This window comes from Podarcis liolepis, assembly GCF_965112155.1.
Source record: "Podarcis liolepis genome assembly, chromosome: 10".
Lineage (NCBI taxonomy): Eukaryota > Metazoa > Chordata > Lepidosauria > Squamata > Lacertidae > Podarcis > Podarcis liolepis.
In genome coordinates this window covers 36593238-36617975 of record NC_139562.1, presented here as the reverse complement: position 1 = coordinate 36617975, position 24738 = coordinate 36593238, and the positions used below count along the sequence as shown (strand labels likewise).

The 24738-nt window shown below is 40.5% G+C and overlaps 1 protein-coding gene and 1 long non-coding RNA gene across 5 annotated transcripts in view; one reads left to right on the top strand and one right to left on the bottom strand.

The window, feature by feature from the left end:
* Positions 1 to 24738, bottom strand: part of EEA1 (early endosome antigen 1) — a 56961-nt gene that overhangs the window by 31348 nt on the left and 875 nt on the right. Inside the window, exons 2-12 of one of the 4 annotated variants that reach the window (XM_083462985.1) lie at positions 19100 to 19192; positions 18649 to 18771; positions 13912 to 14039; positions 12997 to 13051; positions 12818 to 12883; positions 11536 to 11575; positions 10600 to 10713; positions 10390 to 10511; positions 9453 to 9608; positions 5976 to 6092; positions 4901 to 5239 (exon numbers count right to left, since the gene is read on the bottom strand). In XM_083462985.1, coding sequence (XP_083319111.1) covers positions 4901 to 5239; positions 5976 to 6092; positions 9453 to 9608; positions 10390 to 10511; positions 10600 to 10713; positions 11536 to 11575; positions 12818 to 12883; positions 12997 to 13051; positions 13912 to 14039; positions 18649 to 18771; positions 19100 to 19192 — 1353 coding nt within the window. Of the gene's footprint in view, positions 1 to 4900; positions 5240 to 5975; positions 6093 to 9452; positions 9609 to 10389; positions 10512 to 10599; positions 10714 to 11535; positions 11576 to 12729; positions 12884 to 12996; positions 13052 to 13911; positions 14062 to 18648; positions 18772 to 19099; positions 19193 to 24738 lie in introns of those variants that run through there. The other 3 variants (XM_083462986.1, XM_083462987.1, XM_083462988.1) reach the window with 3 other exon arrangements.
* Positions 684 to 5974, top strand: LOC310687663. Its single transcript, XR_014516523.1, has 2 exons — positions 684 to 1484; positions 5784 to 5974. It is a non-coding gene; the product is annotated as an uncharacterized lncRNA (long non-coding RNA).

The following is a 24738-nucleotide window of genomic DNA, read 5'->3' as shown; positions in this document are numbered from 1 at the left end:
GGCACCACATTGGCTACCCCTGCTTTCAAACTCTTTCAAGTTTGAGGCAAGTACAAAATCCCGGGGACCAAACATCCTTTCTATCTCTCTTCCATTAGAAACAGCTGGAAGAGCACACTTGTCAGTGATTAGGCCTTGCCAACCACACACAATCTATCATGTGCTAAGCATTCTCAGATTAAAGAATCAAGGCTTGCAGAATCTAACCTTATTTGAGATTGTCTGATTCTTTTTATTAAATGCCATTTTATCAGGACTATGTTCCTATGAACAGGGGCCACACATTACACCTGTGCTTTAGAACGTATACTGGCTATCCTACATCTTTCAACAGCCTTGTATTTAAGCACTAGACGGCAGCCATGAACAATGAAGATCTGCCTGCAGGCAATTGAATTGGCTGGCAGATATGGGATAGTGTGTTCTATCCATCCCCTGAGCCCAGCATTGAAACAAAAGGGATGTCCAAGGAGGAATGTCTCCTCCTCCAGGCCCAACAGAGGCCTCTGTCCCTCTTCTGTCTTTCCCCAGCAAGCTAGATGTTTTTGTGGGATTATTTACAGGGTTGTCTTTTAACATGCTGGGTTTATGGATGAATTTTCTGGGAGCAATAAATGAGCTAAGAATTATAAAGCACTTTACAAAGAAGGGTTAAACATAAGAAATATATTTACAGCCTTACAGATTTGTCCCAAGAACATCCTCTCCCATCACACCAGATCACACTTCTGAAATTGACCTGCAGTATCACCTTGACTATATTGTCAACAGTTTGATAAACAACTAGAAAGAGGTCTTCTCAGAGGACATTCCCTTTGGAACCTTCCTGAAACACTGTGAAGCCTTTATATTTAGTTCCGCCTTTTGAAATCAGAATTACAAAAGGTACTGGGGATTCCAGACTGGTATGATATTATTTTTTAAGTATGTTGGAATGTTTTGTGGTCTACAGGGATAATATTAAGATTCTCCATTATGAAACCTCAAGTCTGGGTGGAATGCATCTCTTTATGATGCTATCACAGAAGAATTTCAGTGAGCTGCACTTCTTTTTCTTGAAATTTATTATTCAGTCCAGTATTCCGCCTACAGAAAATCATCTTAGTCAAATCCTATTAATTTACAGCACACTCTGTGATGATGAAATGAATTTCCAGCTGAACTCATCAGTTAAAGATGCTGTTGCTTTTACTCTTGGTTGCTACAGAGACAACTGCAAGTTCTCCAATCTAAATTCCAAACAGGATGTCAGAATCTTCAGTTCTGGCACATCACCAAAGAACATTATCAACCAATAGACTTCAATCATGCCACAAGAGGTATGTTGCACTAAAAACAGGCACAGCATGAGCACAGGTCTACTACAGGCAATTGGTTAGAAAACCAAAACAGATTCTTATCGAAAACAGCAAACAAGCTTTTCTCCCTGGTGGGTTAGAGGTTGTTTTTTCCTCCCTAAGAAGAACTCGCACACCACCAAAAAGGTACAGATTTGTATAAAATGCCTATATGCTACTTTATATTTATGGATGCAAATTTGGAGCCCGCTACTCTACACAGAAATGCAATAGACCTGGTTTGGGCATGGAAACTGCCTTGGTTGCAGGGAGTGTCTGATCCTGTTAATTCTCCTTGATCTCTCAGCAACTTTCGATATCCATGACCATAGTTTCATCCTGGAGTGGCACTGCTTTGTGCTATTTCCAGTCCTATCTGAGAGCCAGAGAGCAGTGACTGGGGACTGGCCCCATAGAGCCTTCAATGTGGGCTTCCAGAAGAGTTTGTTTATCCCCCATGCTGTTCAACATCTATATGAAACTACCAATTGGAATCATCCGGACATTATGAGAGTATTGTCATCAATATACTGATGACACACAGCTCTATTTCTTCTCACATCTGCAAATAAGCAGTGGATATGCTGGATCGGAGTCTACTGAGGAAATGTAGGGTCCTTACAGAGTGTGGCATTTTGGCTGAAGTGACCCAAACCGTTCACTACACTTAAAAATTAACTGCTGTTAAACTTTGAACAGTATTTGCCTGGCAAAGCAGCAGCAGTGCAGGCCATCTTCAAGGCTACCTTGCCCGGACATTCTGACGTGGGCAAAATGTGGTGCAGGAGTGTTGCTGACCATTCTGCTGCAATGGCAAAGCAGAAGTGGTGCTCCTGGAGTCCTAAACGGAAACGGGTGGGTAGGTGAGTGGCCAGGTGAGAGCATTCAAGTCTGCTCCCTCCCCTCTTCCCATAGCACTGTCTAAGGCAAAAGTCTCAGTATGGCTAACAGGAAGGCTTGCCCTGCTCTTACACCACAGAACAAGCAGCCCCCACAACTTGCTTCCACTATAAGCCCCCCTTTCCTTCAATGTGGGTTACCTCAGCTGTGAATTTATGCTTTATTTTGTAATCCACATATGAAAATCAATAAATTGAAATATATATATATATATATATATATGCAGGTTTTGGTGTCTTCGGGTGTCTTCCCGTGTAAGAGTTGGGGTGTCTAGGCGACGTTTCGACGAGGTCTCACTCGTCATCTTCAGGCTGGTGCTTTCGGCTTCTTGTTACTGGAACAGAGCAGGATCTCAGTGTTTGAGTTCCTATAAATACTGTGGAGGGGGTGTGGTGTATAGCCTCCAACGTTCTGGGCAGAGAGGAAGTTCCCAGGTTAGTGTGCCTTTTCTTCTTTTGTTCCTTAATTGCTTGAGGGATATCTTGAGTGATTTCTTGAGTGATATTCTGAGTACCACTTAGGTGGGTCATTAAGTGTGGATTAGTTGCTAAAGCTTTCGTGTCTTGACCTCTTGAGCTTGTGAAGAGTTTTTCTGAGAAGATGGCTGTACTGCACTTAGTTGTGCTCTGGCTTGGCTTCGTGTATAGGGGCGAGCTGTGGTTTTGTGCCCTGTGCCAGCCAGATCTGTGTAGGGATTGCATATGTTGACGACACCTTTGTAATTTGGCCACACGGGAAAGAAAAACTAGATAGCTTCCTCACACATCTCAACAGCCTACACCCCAAAATACAATTCACTATGGAAATAGAAGCCAACAACCAACTTCCCTTCCTTGACGTCCTAATCTACAAAAAACCTGATGGCTCCCTAAGACACACTATCTACCGGAAAAAAACACACACCAACCGCTACTTACATGCACAATCACACCACCACCCTGCACAAATAAACTCCGTAGCCAAGACTCTCATCTCCAGAACCAAACGCCTGGCTGACAAAGACCACTTGACAACTGAGTTACAGAATCTCTCAAATGTGTTAATCGCCAATGGATACCAGCAAAACAGGGTTACGAAGCTAATCCAAAAAGAAACACCCCCCAAAAACCAAGACACAGAAGAAAACAATGGCATGGCCCTCCTTCCTTATATCAAGGGCACTACAGATAAAATTAGCAAAATCCTCCATAAACACAATATCAAAACAGCCTTTTGCACCAACCAAAAAATAGCCAATATCCTCAGAAACCCCAAAGATAAAATCCAGTTGGAAAACCAAGGGGTCTATGAAATACCCTGCAAAGTCTGCCCAGCCACGTACATTGGACAAACAAACAGACGAATAAATGCACGTATCGCAGAACACAAGAATGCCGTCAAAAAAGAAGAAAAAACTTCCTCTCTTTTCCAACACATGAAAGAAACAGGACACGAAATTAATTTTGCAGATTCCAAATTGCTCTTTAACATGGAACATCACCACAAGAGAATAATCATGGAAGCCATCGAGATAGAGAAACACCCTCACAACATGAACAAGCGTGACGACACGTCCCGCCTGCCAGACATCTGGAAATTAGCCCTCCCCACAAAAACCGACACCAGAACCAGAGGCACACAGAACGCCATCACCAATCAACCACACCAGACCCAAACCCAGACCCTCTCCACAGATAAATTACAGACACCATCCAGTAGCCAAACCATAGTGGCACCTCCGGATGCTGCACCCCCCTGCAATCCCTACACAGATCTGGCTGGCACAGGGCACAAAACCACAGCTCGCCCCTATACACGAAGCCAAGCCAGAGCACAACTAAGTGCAGTACAGCCATCTTCTCAGAAAAACTCTTCACAAGCTCAAGAGGTCAAGACACGAAAGCTTTAGCAACTAATCCACACTTAATGACCCACCTAAGTGGTACTCAGAATATCACTCAAGAAATCACTCAAGATATCCCTCAAGCAATTAAGGAACAAAAGAAGAAAAGGCACACTAACCTGGGAACTTCCTCTCTGCCCAGAACGTTGGAGGCTATACACCACACCCCCTCCACAGTATTTATAGGAACTCAAACACTGAGATCCTGCTCTGTTCCAGTAACAAGAAGCCGAAAGCACCAGCCTGAAGATGACGAGTGAGACCTCGTCGAAACGTCGCCTAGACACCCCAACTCTTACACGGGAAGACACCCGAAGACACCAAAACCTGCATTCCTGTACCCGTGAAAATCTACGAAAGCATATATATATATATATATATATATATATATATATATATATATATATATATATGTTTTCGTAGATTTTCACGGGTACAGGAATGCAGGTTTTGGTGTCCTCGGGTGTCTTCCCGTGTAAAAGTTGGGGTGTCTAGGCGACGTTTCGACGAGGTCTCACTCGTCATCTTCAGGCTGGTGCTTTCGGCTTCTTGTTACTGGAACTGTAACAAGAAGCCGAAAGCACCAGCCTGAAGATGACGAGTGAGACCTCGTCGAAACGTCGCCTAGACACCCTAACTTTTACACGGGAAGACACCCGAGGACACCAAAACCTGCATATATATATATATATACACACACACACACACACACACACACACATATATGCATATATATATATATGTATATAATTTTCTTCTGTGTGAAAAACATTCATCTTACCTGATTTAGTTCATTTTGAAGTTGTAGGCCATGCTGTTCTTTTTCTTCCCTTTGTTGTTGTAGCTGTTTGAACTCGGCCTTGAGGTGTTGGTACTTGGTCTCAGCTTCTGACAACTCTTCCTTAAGTTTCTGACTTGCTTCTCTCCTTTCACCCAATTCTTTCTGTAACCTCTGTAATGAGTCCTCACATGCAGACAGCCTTGCCTGAAGTTGTTGACAGTCCAAGTCCTTTTGATTAAGGGTTGCTTGCAGATTTTTTTTGCCGAGTAATTCTTCATTTAGACTTTCTTCTAATTGAGTATAACCCAACTCTCTTTTTTTCAACTTTTCTGCCAGACTCTACAGTATTAGATTAATTTAAAATTAAAGTATAGGTTACTCCATTATGCTGTGAAGTTATTCTCAACTAAAATTCTTAAGAAGCGTTGACTGGTATCACGGTACCGTTCTTTTACGAGGAGATAAAAAGCAAAGTATGTAACAAGTAAGAGGGCCAACTAATTCAGTCTAAAACACATGCATCTCACAGCTGAGTAATACTCACGTGAAGCTGCTGCTGCAAAAAGGGCCACATCCACATCACAGATGAACATTTTATATGGTTGTGGCGGCCCAAGAAAGGTCTGCCACCAAGGCACAAATTACAGTAGCTGCACACACAGCTCCCACATGAGCAAACAGTTTTTCACTATCTCTATACCTGTCTGTAAACATCACAGCAGTGCCATGTATTTCCAAATCTTGGGAGTATGGGAAAGCTGACATGGGTATGAACTCTTAATTTCTATCTTTTATCTCTCCCCAAAATCAAATGCATTCCCCTTTAAATACCAAGGGACAGTATCATGGTCTCTGTTTTCTTGTTGTGTTCTTTTAATAACAGAAAGAAAGAAAAAAAAGTCAAGGGGCACCTGTACCACTGAATTATTTTACTTCTGCCAGCTTCATCAACTGAGTTCTACACCTCTGAAATTCCAAGGATGCAACGTTGAGAATTTCAGCCGACCACTTAAAAATGCTAGGTTTGGTGTCAATTGACATTCTCAAATAAAGTTAATAGCTCTCGGATTCTTACCTGGTTTTTCTGTGTTAATTCATTAACAGAAGTTTGAAGCTTCTGAAGGTCCCGTACATATACTGCAACCTCCTGTGGTCCTTTGGCAAGTTCAGCTCTTAACTGATTTATGGTAGTCTTAAAAAGAAAAAGAAAAAGGTAGAAGAACAATTCACATATTTGGTTCATTGTGTGTGTGTGTTCCATGAGGGTATTCTAATGAAACTGAGTTTTTATTAGTTTAGATCACCACCAAGAAACTGAGCATATTTAATTATATCTAGAATCTCTGGAAGAGGATGCTTTGCTCCTGTAGCACCTCTTTTGATTTCTTCAGGATAAGAAGGAAACTCCCCCCCCCCCCCGTTTTATTGTGGTAACTAAAAACAACTTTTCAGAAAGGAGACGCAGTGTGCAATTTTTTTCACAATTATCTGATATAGATGGATACAGGGCAATATGATGGTATAAAGCTCAAAAGGTTTTACTAACTGATTACTAAATCAGCGTTGAACTTTTACATATGAAATACAGGTCCCTTACTCTTTTACCACAATAAGTTATTATTTTAAAAAATGAAAGTTAAAAATATTGAGTGTCCTGGGGGTGGGGGGGAAAACATGTTTACTATCAACACGAGAAAGAGAATTTGGTGACAGAGCTCAGATCCCTGAACGGTGTGTGTGCATGTATGAACCTATTTTGCATGTGTGTGCACTCACATGTACTATGGCTACGAAACAGCTACCAGGATGTAGCTTGCAATGAAACTACTGGCTTTCCATAACATAAAAGTATAAGCATTCGCTACAGACAGGGTTACTTTTGGACAACTGGTCCCTTTCCATGGTCCTTTTTGTGGTTTTATGAAGCAAGTACATCTACAGACTGAAGGTGTTTAGACTGCTTGTGATAGATGGAATTGGTTTGTCTACATTTTAACACAAGCTTTGCGAGTGGTCAGGTACCCCACCTTGTCTTTGGACAAGCAGTAGCGATTGTAGAGTGCTTCCTAGCTACTACGCTTTTTGCATAAGCTCTAGCCCTTTTATTTCTATAACTTAACACCCCATTCTTCAACCCAATGAGGTTCCCAATAAATTCAAATAAAGCTACACTTCTTGGCCATGAGGGACCTTGCCACGCTAATCCAAGCTGTCATAATGTATAGGATTAGCTACTATAATGTTATTTATTATGCCATTTTTGTATTTTCCAGCTGTGCGTTTTATGCTCCACTCGTAGGCTGAACTCAGCAGGATACGGCAACTGTACTGCTGTTCTGCTCTCCCCCTTCAGACATAATTAGGAGTATAGGACTCCTGTTCCACTGATGTTATATCAAATGAGGTTCTATGTCAAATTTCCAAGTCACTTTTTAAAACTTAGGAGGACATGTTTATTTTATTTAAGTAAAAAAGGTGAGTTAAGCAGGGGTGGTTATGAGGTACCGAAGGGGGGAAACCATGCCACATCCCCCAACGCTTCGACAGATGTGACATAATAACCACAGCCTTTAGTTTTTCTTCCTCTGTAATCACACTCTGTGGCATTGTTCATCTACTTACCCAAACATTTTGCTGAATTGTTAAAATATTTGCAAAAGTTTTACTGAAATGTCTTTGATTTGCACACATACACAGTAAGTTCCCACCTGATGTAACAAGATATTGAAATGATCTTTAGATAGGTTGGGATTTTTGTTTTTGTTTTTTTAAAAAAGTATTACCTCAAGTTCCAAGACCTCCATGAGAAAGCAGCAAAAAAAATAAAACAGATGGGTGAATGGTGAAAGAACGCAGTGATAAATGCTAGTACCACGTTAAACACAAATTTCATGAATTTCATGGATGTACTTTTAGCAGAGCTAGGCTGCAATTCTGGGGTTAAATACCATGAATTCAATGGGGCTTACTTCTGAGCAGAAACACAGAAAGCTGCACTATCGGGCTGCAACACCTATGCACACTTACCATTGGACATATTAGGACATACTTCCAAGTAAACATATATAAGATTAAGTTGCAAGTATTTAGATAACTCTTTGTGGGCAGCACCTTTTTAATTCAGAGACCCAGTCCCACTACAGTTTACATTCTTTGAGTAAAGAGTATTTGTTTTGCTTTCTCATACTGGCTTATGCCCATTATATATCAACAGCTGTCCTCTTTGGGTAAGGAACCTGTTACCCTCCAGATACTGTTGGCAGCCTGACCAATGCTAAGAGACAATGAGAGTTTGAGTCCAACAGCATCTGACAAGCCACAGGTTTCCCACCCATACTCTCTATCAGTGGTTCCCAACTGGTGGTCTGCAGACCCCAGGGGTCCACATAACCCACCCAGGGGGTCTGTGACACCATTCACATAACTAAAACTACCATAAGAGATATTAAAATTTTCAAAAGTAGGGGGTGCATGGCTTAACTTCTGAAAAACGGGGGGGGGGGGGAATACTTCGCTAATTGGGAACCATTGCTCTATATAATCAAGCCATAAAAGCATTTTTAGTATCTAGAATCCAAGAGGAAGATGAGCACAGATGACTAAAAAGAACATGTCACAAACACTGAATAATAATATGATCAATGCAAAACTAACAATCTAGACAGACAACTTGTTTATAGATTTTCATATAGCTGATCACCACAATCTTAAGCACTTTTTTTGGTTAAAAAATGAGGTGCTAGTACTCATATACAGTGGTACCTCGGGTTACATACGCTTCAGGTTACACACTCCACTAAGCCAGAAATAGTGCTTCAGGTTAAGAACTTTGCTTCAGGATAAGAACAGAAATCGGGCTCCGGCGGTGCGGCGGCAGCAGGAGGCCCCATTAGCTAAAGATGTTCTTCAGGTTAAGAACAGTTTCAGGTTAAGAACGGACCTCCGGAAGAAATTAAGTACTTAACCCGAGGTACCAGTGGTCCGTACTTAACCTGAAACTGTTCTTAACCTGAAGCACCACTTTAGCTAATGGGCCTCCTGCTGCTGCCACGCCGCTGGAGTCTGATTTCTGTTCTTATCCTGAAGCAAAGTTCTTAACCTGAAGCACTATTTCTGGGTTAGCAGAGTATGTAACCTGAAGCGTATGTAACCCGAGGTACCACTGTACTTATTAAAGTGCCATGGGTGCCAGCAGAAAATGGCTCCAAGGGGAGGGAGAAAGAGAGGGGGGAGAGAGAGAGAGAGAGAGAGAGAGAGAGAGAGAGAGAGAGAGAGAGATGCTAGTACGCTGTACCACTGGGTACTGTCACAAAAAAGCCCTGCCTAGAGATATCACCATATAATAATGAGAATAAAAATGATATTGTGAAATGGGAATTGACTTGAAAGTAGCAATGCACACAGGCTTCCAAAGATGATATGAATTGATAATGATAACAGATTCTAGTAAAGGTTTTTTTAAAAAAAAATTACAGTAAAGAAAGGACTCAAGAAAGAGTCCTAGATTAATATTTATTTTTACATGAGAAATATTTTTTGCTAGATACTCTACCTCTAAGGTTGAACATTCTGCTCGCAAATGATTACACTCATCTTTCAGTTTCTCAGATTCTTTCTCACACTCCAAAGTCATCTTGTCCATCAGCATTTGAACTTGAACTAATTCCTTCTTTAAAACAGCAACATCTTCCACCCCGGGCCTCTGAAGCTTTAGAAAAATGAAAGAATGGAAAATACATCTTATGGAAATCAGACTGGCAGCATATTTTCAATATGGTTTGCCAGAAATTTGCTGACTTGACACCTGCGATCGGGGATATTAACAGCACACAAAAAATATTCTATACTGCACTGGCCAGATTTAGATCTGCTTAAAACCAACATGGTGGCTGCATCATGTGCAATATTTCTGTATTTGAGCAGTTCTAGAACAGCAAATCCAGCCTTCATTTCTTAGGTCCAGACAGTTGGTTTTAACTTCATGGGATGTCTTTACACTCAACTCCTGTTGCTACAGTACTGTGCAACTACATCTACTGGAGCTGCTCAGAGAAATTCAAAGTCATATGAAGGTTAAAACTTGCAACAGCTGTGGGTTATAACTTGTATCTAGTTACTTTTTGTACTCAGGAATAGTTTCCTGGGTAGAAAATGCACTGTGCAGTTGATTAATTGTGCATACGTACATAAATTTGAATGTGGCAAAAAAAGCCATGATAAATTTAGTAAACAGGGAAAATAATAAGTACAAAATTCTTACTTCCTAACAACAATTTCTCTTTCCCTCTTTCATTAGTTTTTTTTAGTTTAGGGCAAGACAACAGATTCTTACATCAGGGCCTTGTTTTGTAACATTAAAAAATCACTGTCAAAGATGAACAATAACAGCTTGTTTAAAAAATGCAGTTAAAATAATCAATAGCTGGAACCGTCCCCTTCCAATTTGGACAAAGCACAAGTAAAACATGATCACATGATAATAAAGTTACCAGCTCTGTTTTCAAATCTTCGCATACACCTCTCTCTTTTTGTAGCTCTTGGGTCAAACTGGCCACTTTCTGTTCTGCAGCTTGTCGAAGGCTTGTTTCTTCATCATATTTGGCTTTAAGATCTCGTTAAGAGAAAGGTCACACAAAAGGTCATTCATTTAATTTAAACTGAAACAAGCATCGTGTTGCATAACAATTATGGACACTTACCCACAATTTCAGTGGCCAACTGTGCTGCTTTCTGTTCAAATAAGTCTTTCATCTGCTTAATATTAAAGTTTTCTACATGACTCTCTTCTAGCTGCTGTTCTAATGATTCTAATTCTAAAAAGAAAGCATGTTTATTGAATATCTCAGAAGTGGAATAATGTTTTACAGACCCCTATACTGATAAAAATAACATTTTTTCACATTAAATAGAATCTTGTCATGTGAATAAAAAATGATGCTTAACATAATCAAATCCTAAAGAAATCAGTACATTTTCTAGGAACCCCAGTTATATTGCAAAACAACTATGCAGACATGCTGCATTTTCATACAAAGTACAGGCATATTTCACATTTACTCGCAGCAATCTTGAGCACTATTATTTAAATTTATTTTCCCACATTACTCACTTAGATTATAAGGATTTCCTGCTTATTTTAACATAAATACTAAAGTGGAGGACTACAAGTAATTTCCAGAGCAAATAGATCATCAAATTAATCAAATTAACTGTGTGTTAATTGTGGCTTCCCAATTATTTAACATGGTAGCAATTGTGGTTTATTAAATCATTAACTATAACAAGCTGCAGCAAAAAGAAATTGTTCTAAAAGGGAAGAAGCTACAGGAACATGTACACTTTTACAAGAAAATTAATCTCCTTTCCTCTAATTAAAACATAGAACCAGCATGACTTTCTAGAGGTACAGAAATGGCTCTAGACAAAAGCAGAGAACAAAATTTTAGAATATTTGTCAGCTGCACTTCAAACTGAAATATTTGCACTACAGCTGATTGAGTCACTTTCTTGAAGCAGACATTATCGGGGGGGGGGGGGGGGAATGCTTCAAGAGATATGTGAATCATGCAATAACATTTTCTTTACAATTACATTTCTTTAACCACCACAAAACTGTGTTTTTAAAAGTATGTTACCTGTAGATGCAGCTGTTTCCAGTCCATCAGGTTTAGACTCCTTAAAAAGAAAATAAGAAAATTTTCAGAGGTATTTAAAAATATTGCCATTTAGTTCCACACACACTTAAGTCGCAAAAGTTAAGAACTGATTAAATTCAGCACATTTCATTGATCAAATTCAACAGTTACCTCTAGAGAAAAGAATGCCAAGTTGTTGTGACTAAGAATAATCCTGCACTTGAGTAAGTTACCAAGACAAATTATTTAGTACATACAAGTGCTTCTATGAGTCCACACACTACACTAAGGGCACAATAAATAATGCTATGCTTTTATGCTATCTCCATTCACTTTGACAGGACTCCACGGAAATGAATAAAGATTGTAAAGTAGTTGCATTTGTTGGGTTACTATGCATTCATTCTGCTACAATCAAAGGACAGAGCTGCAGAATGAAGCCCCCACGGTCTTATCCCACCTGGCACTCAAACTGCTAGAGAGAGAGGCAAAGCAACCAGAGAAATGAAGACAGATGCAGATAGGATCAGTAGGCGATATCAAATACTCATACTCAAGAGTAGGCTGATTGAAATCAATAAACGTAAGTAACTAAGTCCACTGATTTCTATGGTCCTAATGCCAAGTATGACATAGCTGGATATCACCCAGTAAAACTAGGGGGGCTATTAATTTTGATCAGTACATGCATATCTGGTTTTCACATGTTTTAAGAGTGCATTTTTTTAAAAAAAGCACACTTTAAGCAATTCTTCCTTAACTGGCACTGCATTAAAGAGGGGTAGAAGGAGAAGATCAGCAGAGGAAAGACAATAGAGAAGAAAAGGGTGGTAGGAGGAAAAGGAAGCCATGGGGAGGAAAGAGAACAAGATGGGAGGGGAAGGGACAGAAGTCTTAAGAGAGGGTGGGAAATAGGTCCAGAATATGAATATGAAAGCTCTGTAGCTGGTCATACTGTTGACACTACTAGTTCAGGGGTGGGGAACCAGTGAACTTACAGATGCTGCTGGACTTTTAACTCCCCATCAAGGGCATTTAAGTTCAACAGTGTCTGCAGTGCCACAGGTTCCCCACTATTGATATAGGTTAAATAAATCTATTGAATAAATCTATTAAATGACACACACACACATGCAATATTCTTAAACTACTTCAGTAAATGAGTTATGGAACTAACTGAATCAGGCCACGTGCCTTACAAAAAAGGTTTTAATCTTCCATTTCAAGGATGATAACAAACTGCTTGTGGTAAACCTGCTTCAAGTATTTTTAAAGCAATTACTTGCTGCCTCTGCCCTTGAACTTTTTCTAATTCTTTCTTCAGCTCTTCAGAGTACCATCGCTCCTCCTGAGCAAAGGGAAGTTAAAAGCATTTTATGAGCTTATAGGTTTGGCAATCTTCTAATGCACTTTTTAATTTTAAACAAAGAACTGCATTCACGAGTAATGCACACTTCCAACCTTAAGTGAAGCTTGCAAGTCTTGAACTTCTTGCCGTAGTAGTGTTACATCATCTCTGAAAACATCCCATGTTAAAGAGGAGACAAATAATGTTTGAACTTGTGTTAAAATAATTTTTTGCAGTTAAATTAAATAACATTTATTTCTCTGAGAAATATTCAAACAAACTACTTTCAGTTAGTCTTCTGAATTCCAGATACAAGTTAAGCATATATCCATTAGCTTCCCCTCATATTAACAATCATATTTAGAAATGCTACACTTATTAACATAAGTACCTTAAGATGCAGTCCAAACTTAAACATTGGCTTTAGCTGGACTTACTTCCTAGTTAAATAAACTTAGTACTGCAATCCAGTTTTGAAATGCATATGCAGTCATTTCTCTACATGAAGCATTAGGAAAACATCTTTTAAGAAAAAAAATGTATATTAAGAAAAAAACATCTTTTAAGAAAAAAGGGGGGAACCAGAACAGTCAATAATTACTACAACAATGATATAATATTACAGAGAGAAAAGCATCTTTGCGACTGCAGCAACTTATTTTATTTATGTGTTACTTTCCAGAAAAGTCTTGAAGCAACAACAATAAACATAATAAAAATAAATCAATATTAAAAACTGTACACTAAAAGTTCATTCACAGAAAAATCATAAGAAGTGACGAACAATTCAAAGGCCTAGCAAGTTTTTACAAACGGTACACAAGAAAATCCCATTGTACCTTGTCTGCTACAATGAATAGCATGCAAGCTGTTGAAGATTCTATCACTGGTAGCCTTCATCCTTTCATTTAACTGAACCATTTATCTACTGCAGATTAACATGCTTCAATATATTATTCAATGCTCAGATTACTACATGCTTAACATGCCGTTATGATAAGTTATTACTGCTTAGTATTGCTTAGTACCTGTTTGGAGACATGTTAGTTTCTCTTCCTTGGCTTGTATCAATACCAGATTCATGAACTGCTTCATAGTGCTTAAAAAGTTCTTCAGCTGATCCATGAGACTTCATACAAAGAGGACAAATAAATCCCTGTAACATAATGGGGGGGGGGAATTAATAGTATTCCCTTGCTTTCTATACTACTTTTAATTCATCATTCTATCTAAATATAGAATATTCTGTAACGAAACAAGAAAACTGCATTTCAACAATACAGTTTTCAAACCACTCATAAATATGAGTCAAACGAAAACTATAAATTGAGATGGATGTGCTTGCAATAGTTGCAGTAGTAAACAATAATTGTAATTTTGAATATGATAAGCAAATAATTGCTAATTCAATGCCAGACATGCCATACTTATCCACTTTGACTTTTGGAACACTTTTAACTTACATTTTAAACCTATATCACTTCTGTCATTGGGTTTGTCTACACTTCGTCTTAACACATGTATGATACTGATCCATAGGATCTTTCTGCAGAATTCAGATTCCAGACTCCAATTCAGACACTGTGCCAAAACACAGCTAAGGAAACTTACCTCTAGGCCGCATTTGTATGTAATGCTGAACTATATGAGCATTCACCTTCCCTTCCACATTGCCAGGAGGAACACCTCTGGAACATTTAGTTTCCATTTTATAGATGCTTGGCTTATCCTTACATATTAAGCAGAGACAGTGATTTAAACTGCTTAGCTAAATAAGCCAGCTTCATAACTCCTGGATTGAAGCAGAGGCGGGTTTAGGGAAGCACAACGGGTTCGGTCACACTGAGAGCGAGGCCTTGGAGTCGCCACATGGGGTGCAGCAACTATTATGCAGAATGGATGGCGAGATGTGCGGGGTGCCAAATTTTGGAGTTGCACGGGACACTGCTAAAGTATGAGACCCGAAGATCCACAAATGACTGTTTTAAACCATGACCTCTAATGCATACATGAGGAAGATGAACATGTTTATTTTAAATCACAATTATGGTTCATACATAATGCTACGCCAGCAATCTGCAGAAACTAAATGCTGCAAAAGTTCTTGTCCTGGCAGCACGGATGGAAGAGGGACCATTGTCCAAAGTATAAGGCAGCTCCCTATTGGCAACTGCCACACATGACTCTCTTTGCAAGCTTCATGCTTTTCCCCCCACTTCTAAACAGGAAACACAATGTTGGAAACTTATGAAATAGGCCAATGAGCACAGACTGCTGACTCAATCTTTGAAACATGCCAATGAGTGGATTTCCCATTCTCCTTGATGAAATGTTCCCTCTGAATACTGGGGTTTCTAATTCACATGTAGAGCATTACAGTGGTACCTCGGGTTAAGAACTTAATTTGTTCCAGAGGTCTGTACTTAATCTGAAACTGTTCTTAACCTGAAGCGCCACTGCCGGAGCACGATTTCTGTTCTCATCCTGAAGCAAAGTTCTTAACCCAAGGTAATATTTCTGGGTTAGTGGAGTCTGTAAACTGAAGCATATGTAACCCAAGGTACCACTGTACAATGCTACAGAAGAGAGCAAGAAGTACCTACATTGAATTCTGCAAGCACACCAAAGATGCTAGATTGAATAGATCATATCAGCACAACCCAACGAGGTAAGTCTACTGTAAATACACATTTGGTATAAAATGTCATTAGACTAATAATGAGGAAGGAGCTGAGCAATTCCCTTTAACCTATTAAATTCTTATTACTACCTGCACCACCGCTAACTGCCAACCACCTTTATGCTGGACATTAAGAATAGGTAGGTAGTATCCTTCCTATGACTTCCACTTTAAAACAAATTGTATATTCACTGTAGAGCTTACCTTACTCTTTATAATTGTTTTATATGTAATTTTAAAAATTGTTTTTATATATATATGCAATGTTTATGTAATGTAAATGTATCATAAATAACTTCAAGATGCCTCCGAGAAAACAATTCACAAAGGAAATAAATAATAGCTGTTGGGTGCGAACTATTATAACATTGTTGAAAACAGACATGTTGAAAAACATGTTTTTAAAAGTATTTACAGAAAAAAATTGCATCATGATCAAAAAGCTGTTAAAGATACTTGTATACGTGGCATTCTTCATCATTAAGAGCTGCTTCTAATAGTACATTTTCCTTATATGCAAGTAGAATCAGGAAGTATGGGAACCTAAAATGCAGATATAGCATTCAAATGGAAGCGTGCTCCATTTTATTTGCAAACCGATCACTCAACGTTCAACCAGGCAACCATTAGCAACTAAAATGCACAACTAAGGCTGCTGTGTTTTATACACTTAGGGCTGGATCAAACGCTCCAGCTCTCTCACGCAAAAGACCAAGATTTAACATAATAGTAAACACATTTAACATAAAAACAATGCACCATAATCTACTTAAACTATAGGAAGACTATAAATTTAAAAATTTGTACACATTTTAATACTGTCAACTAGCAATTTTATTCATGTGCTAAAATTCAAGAGATCACGTCGTAGTTGCTATGGTGATCCCACAAGTGATAGGCAACGATTATGTTGTTATCTAGGGCAGAGTTAACTAAACTTTTATGTTAAATATTTTTGCAAACAATATTTAATATTTAAAAACACTATATTTAGTTAGGATTTACATGGCAACATTTGGTCAAAAAGAGATGGCAACAAAAAGAAATCTCACTCGGGAGGTAAAAATGGCACTCCCAACAAGCGGTCAAACTTAGCAGAAGGAGAATGAGCACAAACTACAACATGTTTTCATAAAGGGCTATCAGCTCATACCACATAGGCTTGGTTTACAGCACAATCCTAGGCATGTCCACCCATACATAACTAATTCCAAATGTGTCCAATAAAGCCTACTCCCTATTAAGTGTGTTTAAGATTGCAACCTTAGACATTTATAGGATGAATCCATCAGCCCCAAACAAAGCAAAAGGATGGTACAGTATTTTTAATGCTTTCTTCCAAACATTTCAGCAAAGGCATGCCTTAAAAAAAGGGGAAGCTAAAATGGACTTACATGTAAGATTTAGCACTTTGATCAAGCCACTCACATTTACTGTTGTTGGCATCCATCTGTCTCGAGAGACAGTGGAGTGAACCTCCAGGGGTGAAGTCAAACTGCTGCGTTAGCAGCACCAAAGTGACCTCCCCTGAGCGTAAGCCTGGGCAGTGTGTATGGAGGTCCTGGGCTGCCCAGACAACAAGACCCGCCCACCCAGCTTCACTGATGTGGTCCAAAGGAAAGCAGAGCAATACATTTGGCACCAGCTGGGTGTACAAGGACTCTTAGGATTTGTGTTGGGTTTACTCCTTAGCCTTTTCTTCTCCTGAAGATATTCTGCAAGGCAGCAAAGGTTTAGGATCAGAGTTCTCCTTCTCCTAGATGGACTACCTTCCCAGGTTAACAAGTCCCATCTGTTCCTCACTTTCTTCTACAACACCTGAAGACTGCCTTCTTGACCATTGGCCCCACTATTAGTCTTGTCTGCTCAATCCGCCAAAGCCTGTCTTTTCATGCAAGGGAAGTCCTTAACTCAATGAGAGTTTAAGACCCATCAGCTACCCTCACCTGGTTTAGCTGGCCAGTCAAAGCCTTTTCCCAAAGTTTGGCTGCTGTCACATGCTGACAGCTTCTAGGAGCCACAGGTGAGGACCAAAGGTGGACAAACTACGCCATTTACTGTGCATCTTTAAAAAAATAATAATCTGCATACTAGTATGAATGAAGCTACAGGAGAGAAGGTAAACTTCCTACATATCTGCCAATGCTAGTATGTAGAGTTACACTGCAACGTTCTAATTGTTGATTGTACGTGAAAGCAATACGTTCTTAAAACGCACAGCGTGAAAGCTACTCAAGCTCATTCCCAGATTCTCCTGACAGTGCCTGAGTGCAATTGTTTTACTGTTGATTGGTGTTTTATTAAAAAGACGAAAAAAAATCACAGCCCTTTACCATAAGAGGTAACATTTTCTAAGAGAGGTTTCACTACATACACTACAAAAAATTTTAAAAAACAATCCTGACTTTTCTTCAAGTAATCATGCCTTCCTAGTATGCCTATGAACTCTCAATAGAAAACCCCAAGCAAAACTACAGCTGCCTATGTATGAGCCATGTTGAAGGTGGTGAATTCTTCACCACTCCAGCCTTCTACAGGTTTGAAATGCTCTGGCAAAAATCTCAATCTTGGTCACAGACCAAGCTGCCCAATATAGCTCTATATCCAGAAACCTAGAAGCAGAACCTCTAGTGAACAAGTCTGTCAAGCCTCAAACACTTAAATGGGAAAATGATTTTATATACTGTTCTGTCAGTTCACAATGAAATATGCAGGAGAAAATTCAAGTAATGTACAAGTTGTTCAAATAACTACATGAGGAACAAAAACATGCAAAGCTGTTTTCAATATGTAAATGCCAATCTTTGATACCACAGCCATTTCACAAAAGGCAGCTGCAAATCAGAAAGAAGGAACCACAAGACACCCTCAGGACATACAATATCTGACACTGGCCTTCTGTTATGGATATAACACCACCACCACTAAAAAACCCAACAACCACCAATACACCTTGTATCTTCCTAGAGTAGGAAGTATCCAGAAAAGCTGAAGGGGTCCACACCAGAGCAACCAGAAAGGGAAAGCACTTATTTTCCCAAGCATCCCAGAACCAAGCTGCTGAAGCCAAATAAACAAGACCCACAGTGGCAGTAGGCAGTTCACGAAGCTCCAATCTTCTTGTTTCTATCCCAACGTGCTCTTGGTAATGTTCGGACAGATCAGTGGCAGTAACACACATTTTCATGCACACTGGACAGATGAAGCCCTGTGAAACAGTTGCTTTTAGGCATGTATATATTTTAAAACATTGGAAGCAAACTGAATGTCAAAAAAGGCAGAACAATGCTCAAATATGCAGCAATGCATAATGCAGCAAATATATAGAAAATATGAGATTCACCAAATGGGGAACCAAACACAACGTAAAACAACATTTTATGCAATATTGCAAGATATTCAATGCAACTAAACACTGAACATTGAAATAGGCAGGGGGAGTAAGCTTCCTAGGCATTTTTTCCAAAGAGTTCTGATCCAAGGTTTAGAACAAATCTAAGTTCAATCTAAGGTAATGTATTATTATAATACAGTACCTCTGAAGAGCTCTCATTGTTGACATCCACCGCATTTCCTGGGACTGCAGATGAATCGGAGTCAGAACTCTGAGATCCAACTCTGCCCGGAGTCTGAAAACAAAAAGGCAGGTGTAATATATTATATTTCCCTACTGTATTGCAATAAATAAATAGATATTAAATCAGTCACACTTTATAAAATCTTTCGCAACAGATGCACATGTGAATTGTTTAAATTCTCTGTTCTAGAGTAACAGGAAATTACACTAGTGCCTCCAACTATATTCAAATGTACAAACTGAGCAGGAGTGTTAGAGCTATAGCAACGAGCATACAGGTTTGCACTATCACAAAATAAGAACCTTTATCTTATTAGTAGAATGTGTAATAAAAACTATCAATCGTCCAATAATTCTCTAGGTTCCATGGATGTTTAAAGACACATGTATGTTGCCTTGGCTGCATGCATTTCCCATAAGCAACTCAGTGAAGTACTGTAGCACAAGCTATGTTTTTAAAGCATAGATCTCGCCTTACTTATTTATTTTTTAACACAGGCATTTTGTGCATATGCTAGACACTTAATATGTTCAGTGGCATTTTAAAAAAAAACTTTTGCGGAACAGCTGGACATTTTTAAGGCCTAGTGATTGCATGGATCTTCCACCTGTCCTTCTCTGGACTGAAGCTGCCATGGCAGATATATTTTTTCAAATATGGTAGCCATTCTACATTTTAACAGACACAGTAGTGCCATATTGTAAAGAAAATCTGATCGACACCAATGTACACAGTACTTATTTGATCTTTTTAAAGAAATCACATATAGAAAACGTTTCACTTGTAAATGAAGGAAAAGTATAGTAATCTTCATCACCATCATCATCATCAAGAAGAGAGCAACTGGGCCATCTCAGAGTTGGGACAATTAACCTTTTCGGCCCAAGGACCACATTCAAGATTCAGCATGTGCACAACAGTGGTCACGGCCAAAGTGGTTGTGCCTATGCAGAGATGCATGCGGCCTTCTACCTACCCTTCGGAACTCCCTCCCATTATATATCAGACATGTGCTCTCTCTATTTGATTTCAGTGCCTACTAAAGATATTCCACTTTCATCAAGCCTTCTATGTGGAGTTATTTATTCCATTTGATAGTTGCACAGAGTTTGAATTGCTTTTATATATTGCTGTTGTTTTAATCATAATGTTTTTGCAACTGTTTCACAAGTTTTTATTATATTGTAAATTGTCTTATAGGAAGCAATTTTTAAATGAAATACCTAGTAATAGATGATGATGATGATGATAATAATAATAATAATAATAATATGCACACTCACCACATATCACACAGATGCATAGTGCGCACACACAGGCACACTTCACTCACACATACACATACACTTCTCTCACACATACATGGAAGCAACCCTGCATATATAGGCATATATTACTCCATCCTAGCATTCCCGTCCTAGCACTGCAATGAGGCTATTTCTCTGTCACAGCCCTGAACTAGGAGGAGAGATTTAAAACTCTACAAAGCCCAGCACTGTGATGGAGTTTCAAATTGCATCAGTGCACATGGCTGAGATGAGAGTGGGCTGAGGGGGCGATTTCTCCCCATCTGTTTACCTTCAAAGGCACCTCTTCTTCCTCTGACTCGGCACCATTATGAAGAAGATCTTACTGCTCAGGAAGAGGAAGAAGTACTCATTCCTGTTTCCCGAGCACCTACCAATGGCACTGTGCCAAAGGGAGAAGAGGTGCATTTGCAGATAAGAGAAGGCACACCCAGTTCAGCAAGCAGGTGGAAGACTACTTGGCAGCAGTTTGGCAGGCTTCATCCAGCCCTCCCATGCATTTACTACCTCTAGCTCAGCACATCAGAGGGTACCTTTTTTGTTCTTATTTCACTTGTTATATATAAAGTTGGTCATTACCTGGGAAATCACAAGTAGATAAGGAAACAGCTAGCTGCAAACTATAACAATCTTGCAGAAATTGCACCGAGCAATGAAGTACACACATTAGAAGAACAGGCTCTTAGTGATAAAAGATACTCTTAACACATCTTGAAGATCTCACCAAGTCTACGGTAAAAACATGTCTTCCTTCATCAAAAACAACTAAGCTAATTACCAGCAAACTACGCAAAAATCTTCTAAGCATTCAAAGTGGGTATCGAACATTTAGGATGCAGTTTTCACCCCATGATTTTAGTGTTTTGTGGCACTGGCATTATAAGACAGATATTCAGAAACTGGAGCACTCTCTTTCAATGAGCTAAGTGACTCAACTCCATTCTGAACAGTTTACAGGTAAACCCACAGAAGAAGCAAGAATCACCTTTGGTCTTCAATGAGTCAATCCACAACTGAAAACCCCCCTCTATATTATGGTACTCTTGTTTCTATTATGTTCACTTTCAATATCTAAGTTTTTACCTACAGAAGATCCTTCCTTATCCCTTTTCCTGCTTCTATAGCATCAGAACAGAAATCAGCCCTTCTCTTTCTTACTGATTGGTGCGCTGAAATATTTCATATCAGGGTCAGTAACCTTTTTCAGTCCAAAGCTACATTCTCTCATGGTGAATCTTCTTTATAAGTTGGGTGCATACCATTAGTGCTTGGGGCAACAGGTGTTACTCTGTATAGTAGGTTACAGTCCAGCCAAGCCAGAGGTTTCCATACGTACAACTCTCCAGCCAAGCAAGAGGCATTGTTACAGTTCTACGACATTTTCCAGCATGTGTGGAGAAGGATGTGGAGCAAAGTGAGGGAAGAATGTAGCCTGGGGAAAGTCCTGAGGGGCTGCATTTGGCCCATTGAACCAATGCTCCCCACCCCCACCCCCCGGTGTATATGAAAGTATGGAAGTGTCCAAGTCAGACCATTAATGAATCTAGCTCAGTGCAATCCATAGATATTTTTCCAAGCCCTGCCATCACAGATCCTTTAACTGGTGAAGTCAGGGACCGAAACTGGCATAAGCTTGGCATGAGCTATGATCTCCTCACAATATCACCATGTGATAAAGGAAATAATTAGCAAGACAGATAACAGCAAGCATTGCTATAGCCGGGATTTTTGTTGGGGGGGTCAAGCTTTGGTTGGGGGTCAGGCTTTTGTTTGAGGGGTAGAACCTCAAATTTGTATTGATTTGTATTGATTTTGATTGATTTAGGGGGGCAGCTGCTATGGCCATGACAGCAAGATAGATTCGAATATAAGCAATGACCAAGATTAAGGGCAGAGCTATAGACAACAGCCACACAGTGTTCATGGACTAGCAAGGTATTCAACATACAGTATGCCTTATCTTGGGTTTACAAGTCAACAGAAGAACAGGAAAGTCAAAAAACTGCACACTACCCAAGATTACTGTGGATATGAGCCTGAAAACTCTCACCATGTAAATGTGAAGCAGAAATGCCACTATTCTGTACCTCCAATCCAATCCAATCCAAATAAGTTTATTGTACTAGCCATTGGCCATGGCAAATCTAAATAAAAAATACAAGCAAAAGGGGTGTTGGGCCACAAATAATGGCCCAAATTTAGATCTCTGTGACTCCCTTACAGTTTACTGCTATATTGCCCAGGGTCTTCTTTCTGATCTTTTTGGCTGCCAAAGCAAAAAGAGCAAATTTATGAGTCACTGAAGTGTCTATATTGCTAAGAAGCCATAGGACCTTCTCTGCCAGGTGAGAAATCACCTCTGACTATTATGTACGTTATATCGGACACATCTCAGTATTCAGGCATATATCAAAGGTGGTGATAAAGAAGGTGATCAGCAAGAGTACAGTCGTACCTTGGTTTTCAAACAGTTTAGTTCTTGAACATTTTGGCTCCCGAACATGGCAAACCCGGAAGTGACTGTTCCGGTTTGCGAACTATTTTTGGAAGCTGAACGTCTGGCAGGGCTTCTGTGGCTTCCGATTGGCTTCCTGCAGCCAATCAGAAGCCGCGCTTTGGAAGTTGAACAGACTTCCGGAACGGATTCTGTTTGACTTCCAAGGTACGACTGTACTAGGAAGGGTGATGGTGCACTTACTCTGAAGTAATGGTCATAGTAGTAGTTCCATGTTATGTATGTGTAAGTTCATATCATCGGCCCATATGTGAATGTGAGACATTTCCATCTACTCAAATAAGCAAATACATAAATAATCACACAATGGTAGGAGCCTCTGCCTCCCAAAAGTACTTTAAGCACCATTCAGTTTGCACAACACAGTCATTCTGCCACTGGTTTTATAACTCCCCCTATAATGGAAGAGGGGGAGGTAAGCATAGAGAAGAATGTTAGGCCAGTGTTTTTCTATTCTGGGGTAAGAAGTCTCCATGCTTTCTGTTGAATATAATTTCAAAGACCAGGCCAGAGAGCATAGAGGATGCCATGGCTTCTGAAGGCATATTTTAGTCAGGAGCTTTTAACAGTTCCCCTAGCCCTGGGAATTACTTGACCACCATGGCAGGCTAATGTCCTATGCACTCTGTGCATTAACTGCTACTAACTACTGTACTTACAAGCACAGGACTCAGCAGTGTTGATTTGCTAGATTCTCCCCCTTTTCATTCCTCTCCTTTCTCACAGTCCATGTCAGTGGAAAATGGCATGTGCTTCTCCAACCAGTTGTCAGCCACTGAATACACACTTCCACTATTTTCCCACCTGAGAACCCAGCCAACCCCAGAGGGAAGTGTACAAGATCCGAAGACATGCATACAAATATGTGCAACTTCAAACAGAGATTTAATCTGCTGCAATATTTAATAGCACGAGCCTTGGAAGAGTCAGTGAGTAATGCCTTCCACCCTCAACAGAGACACCTCCCGTCAGAGGGAGAAACCAGCCGTGATTAACCCCGTCAAGTGCCAGGAGGCCTTCCAAGGCACCAGGCTACTCTGCTAAGGCAACTGGAACCAGATGGGCAGGAGGAAGGCCGAAGCCCCTTCAGAAGCTGCCTGGGCCCCACATATTGGGGGCGGGGGAGACAAATGAGACTCCATTTCCTTCGCACTCCCCATTGCTCCCCTTCTGTAGTTCACCCCTCCTTCCTTCCCCCCAGTAGCCCTGAACTTCCTCGCCCCCTATCTCACCCTCGTCTCGCCCCCAACCCTCTGGCAGGGACCTAAAACCTAACAGCGCACCCCCACCTCCCCAAATCCCCCCCACGGGAAGAGGCGTGGGCCCTGTGCCCCCTCCTTCCCCTCCACACCCCGCCAAGCGGCAGAATCGCCCGACGCCCCTGTTGCTCCAGGCCCGGCTCAGCCAGTTGCCTGGGCCACTTTCCCCGGCCATGAATGAGCGAGGGAAGAAGAAGGGCCTAATCGCACCAGCAGCTACGGCCTGGAGAAGAGGGAAGTAAGGGAAGCGCCGCCGCCGCAGCGGTGGCGGCTTGCGAGCCGGCCCCAAGGGCCAGGAAGCGGGCAGCAGCTAGGTTCCCTGCTGCTGGGATGGGCTCGTGTCTATAGGCGTGTGCGTGAGGAAGGAAAGACCCCGGTCAGGTGCCGGTTGTCTGTTCCTCGGACAGACTCCAGGAAGTGCGGCTCCCTCCGTCCCTCCCCATGCTCCGGCTGCTCCTGCTCCAGCCCGGGCAGGCAAGCGCTGCAGCGGCGGAAGAAACGCCCTCTCGCCGCCGC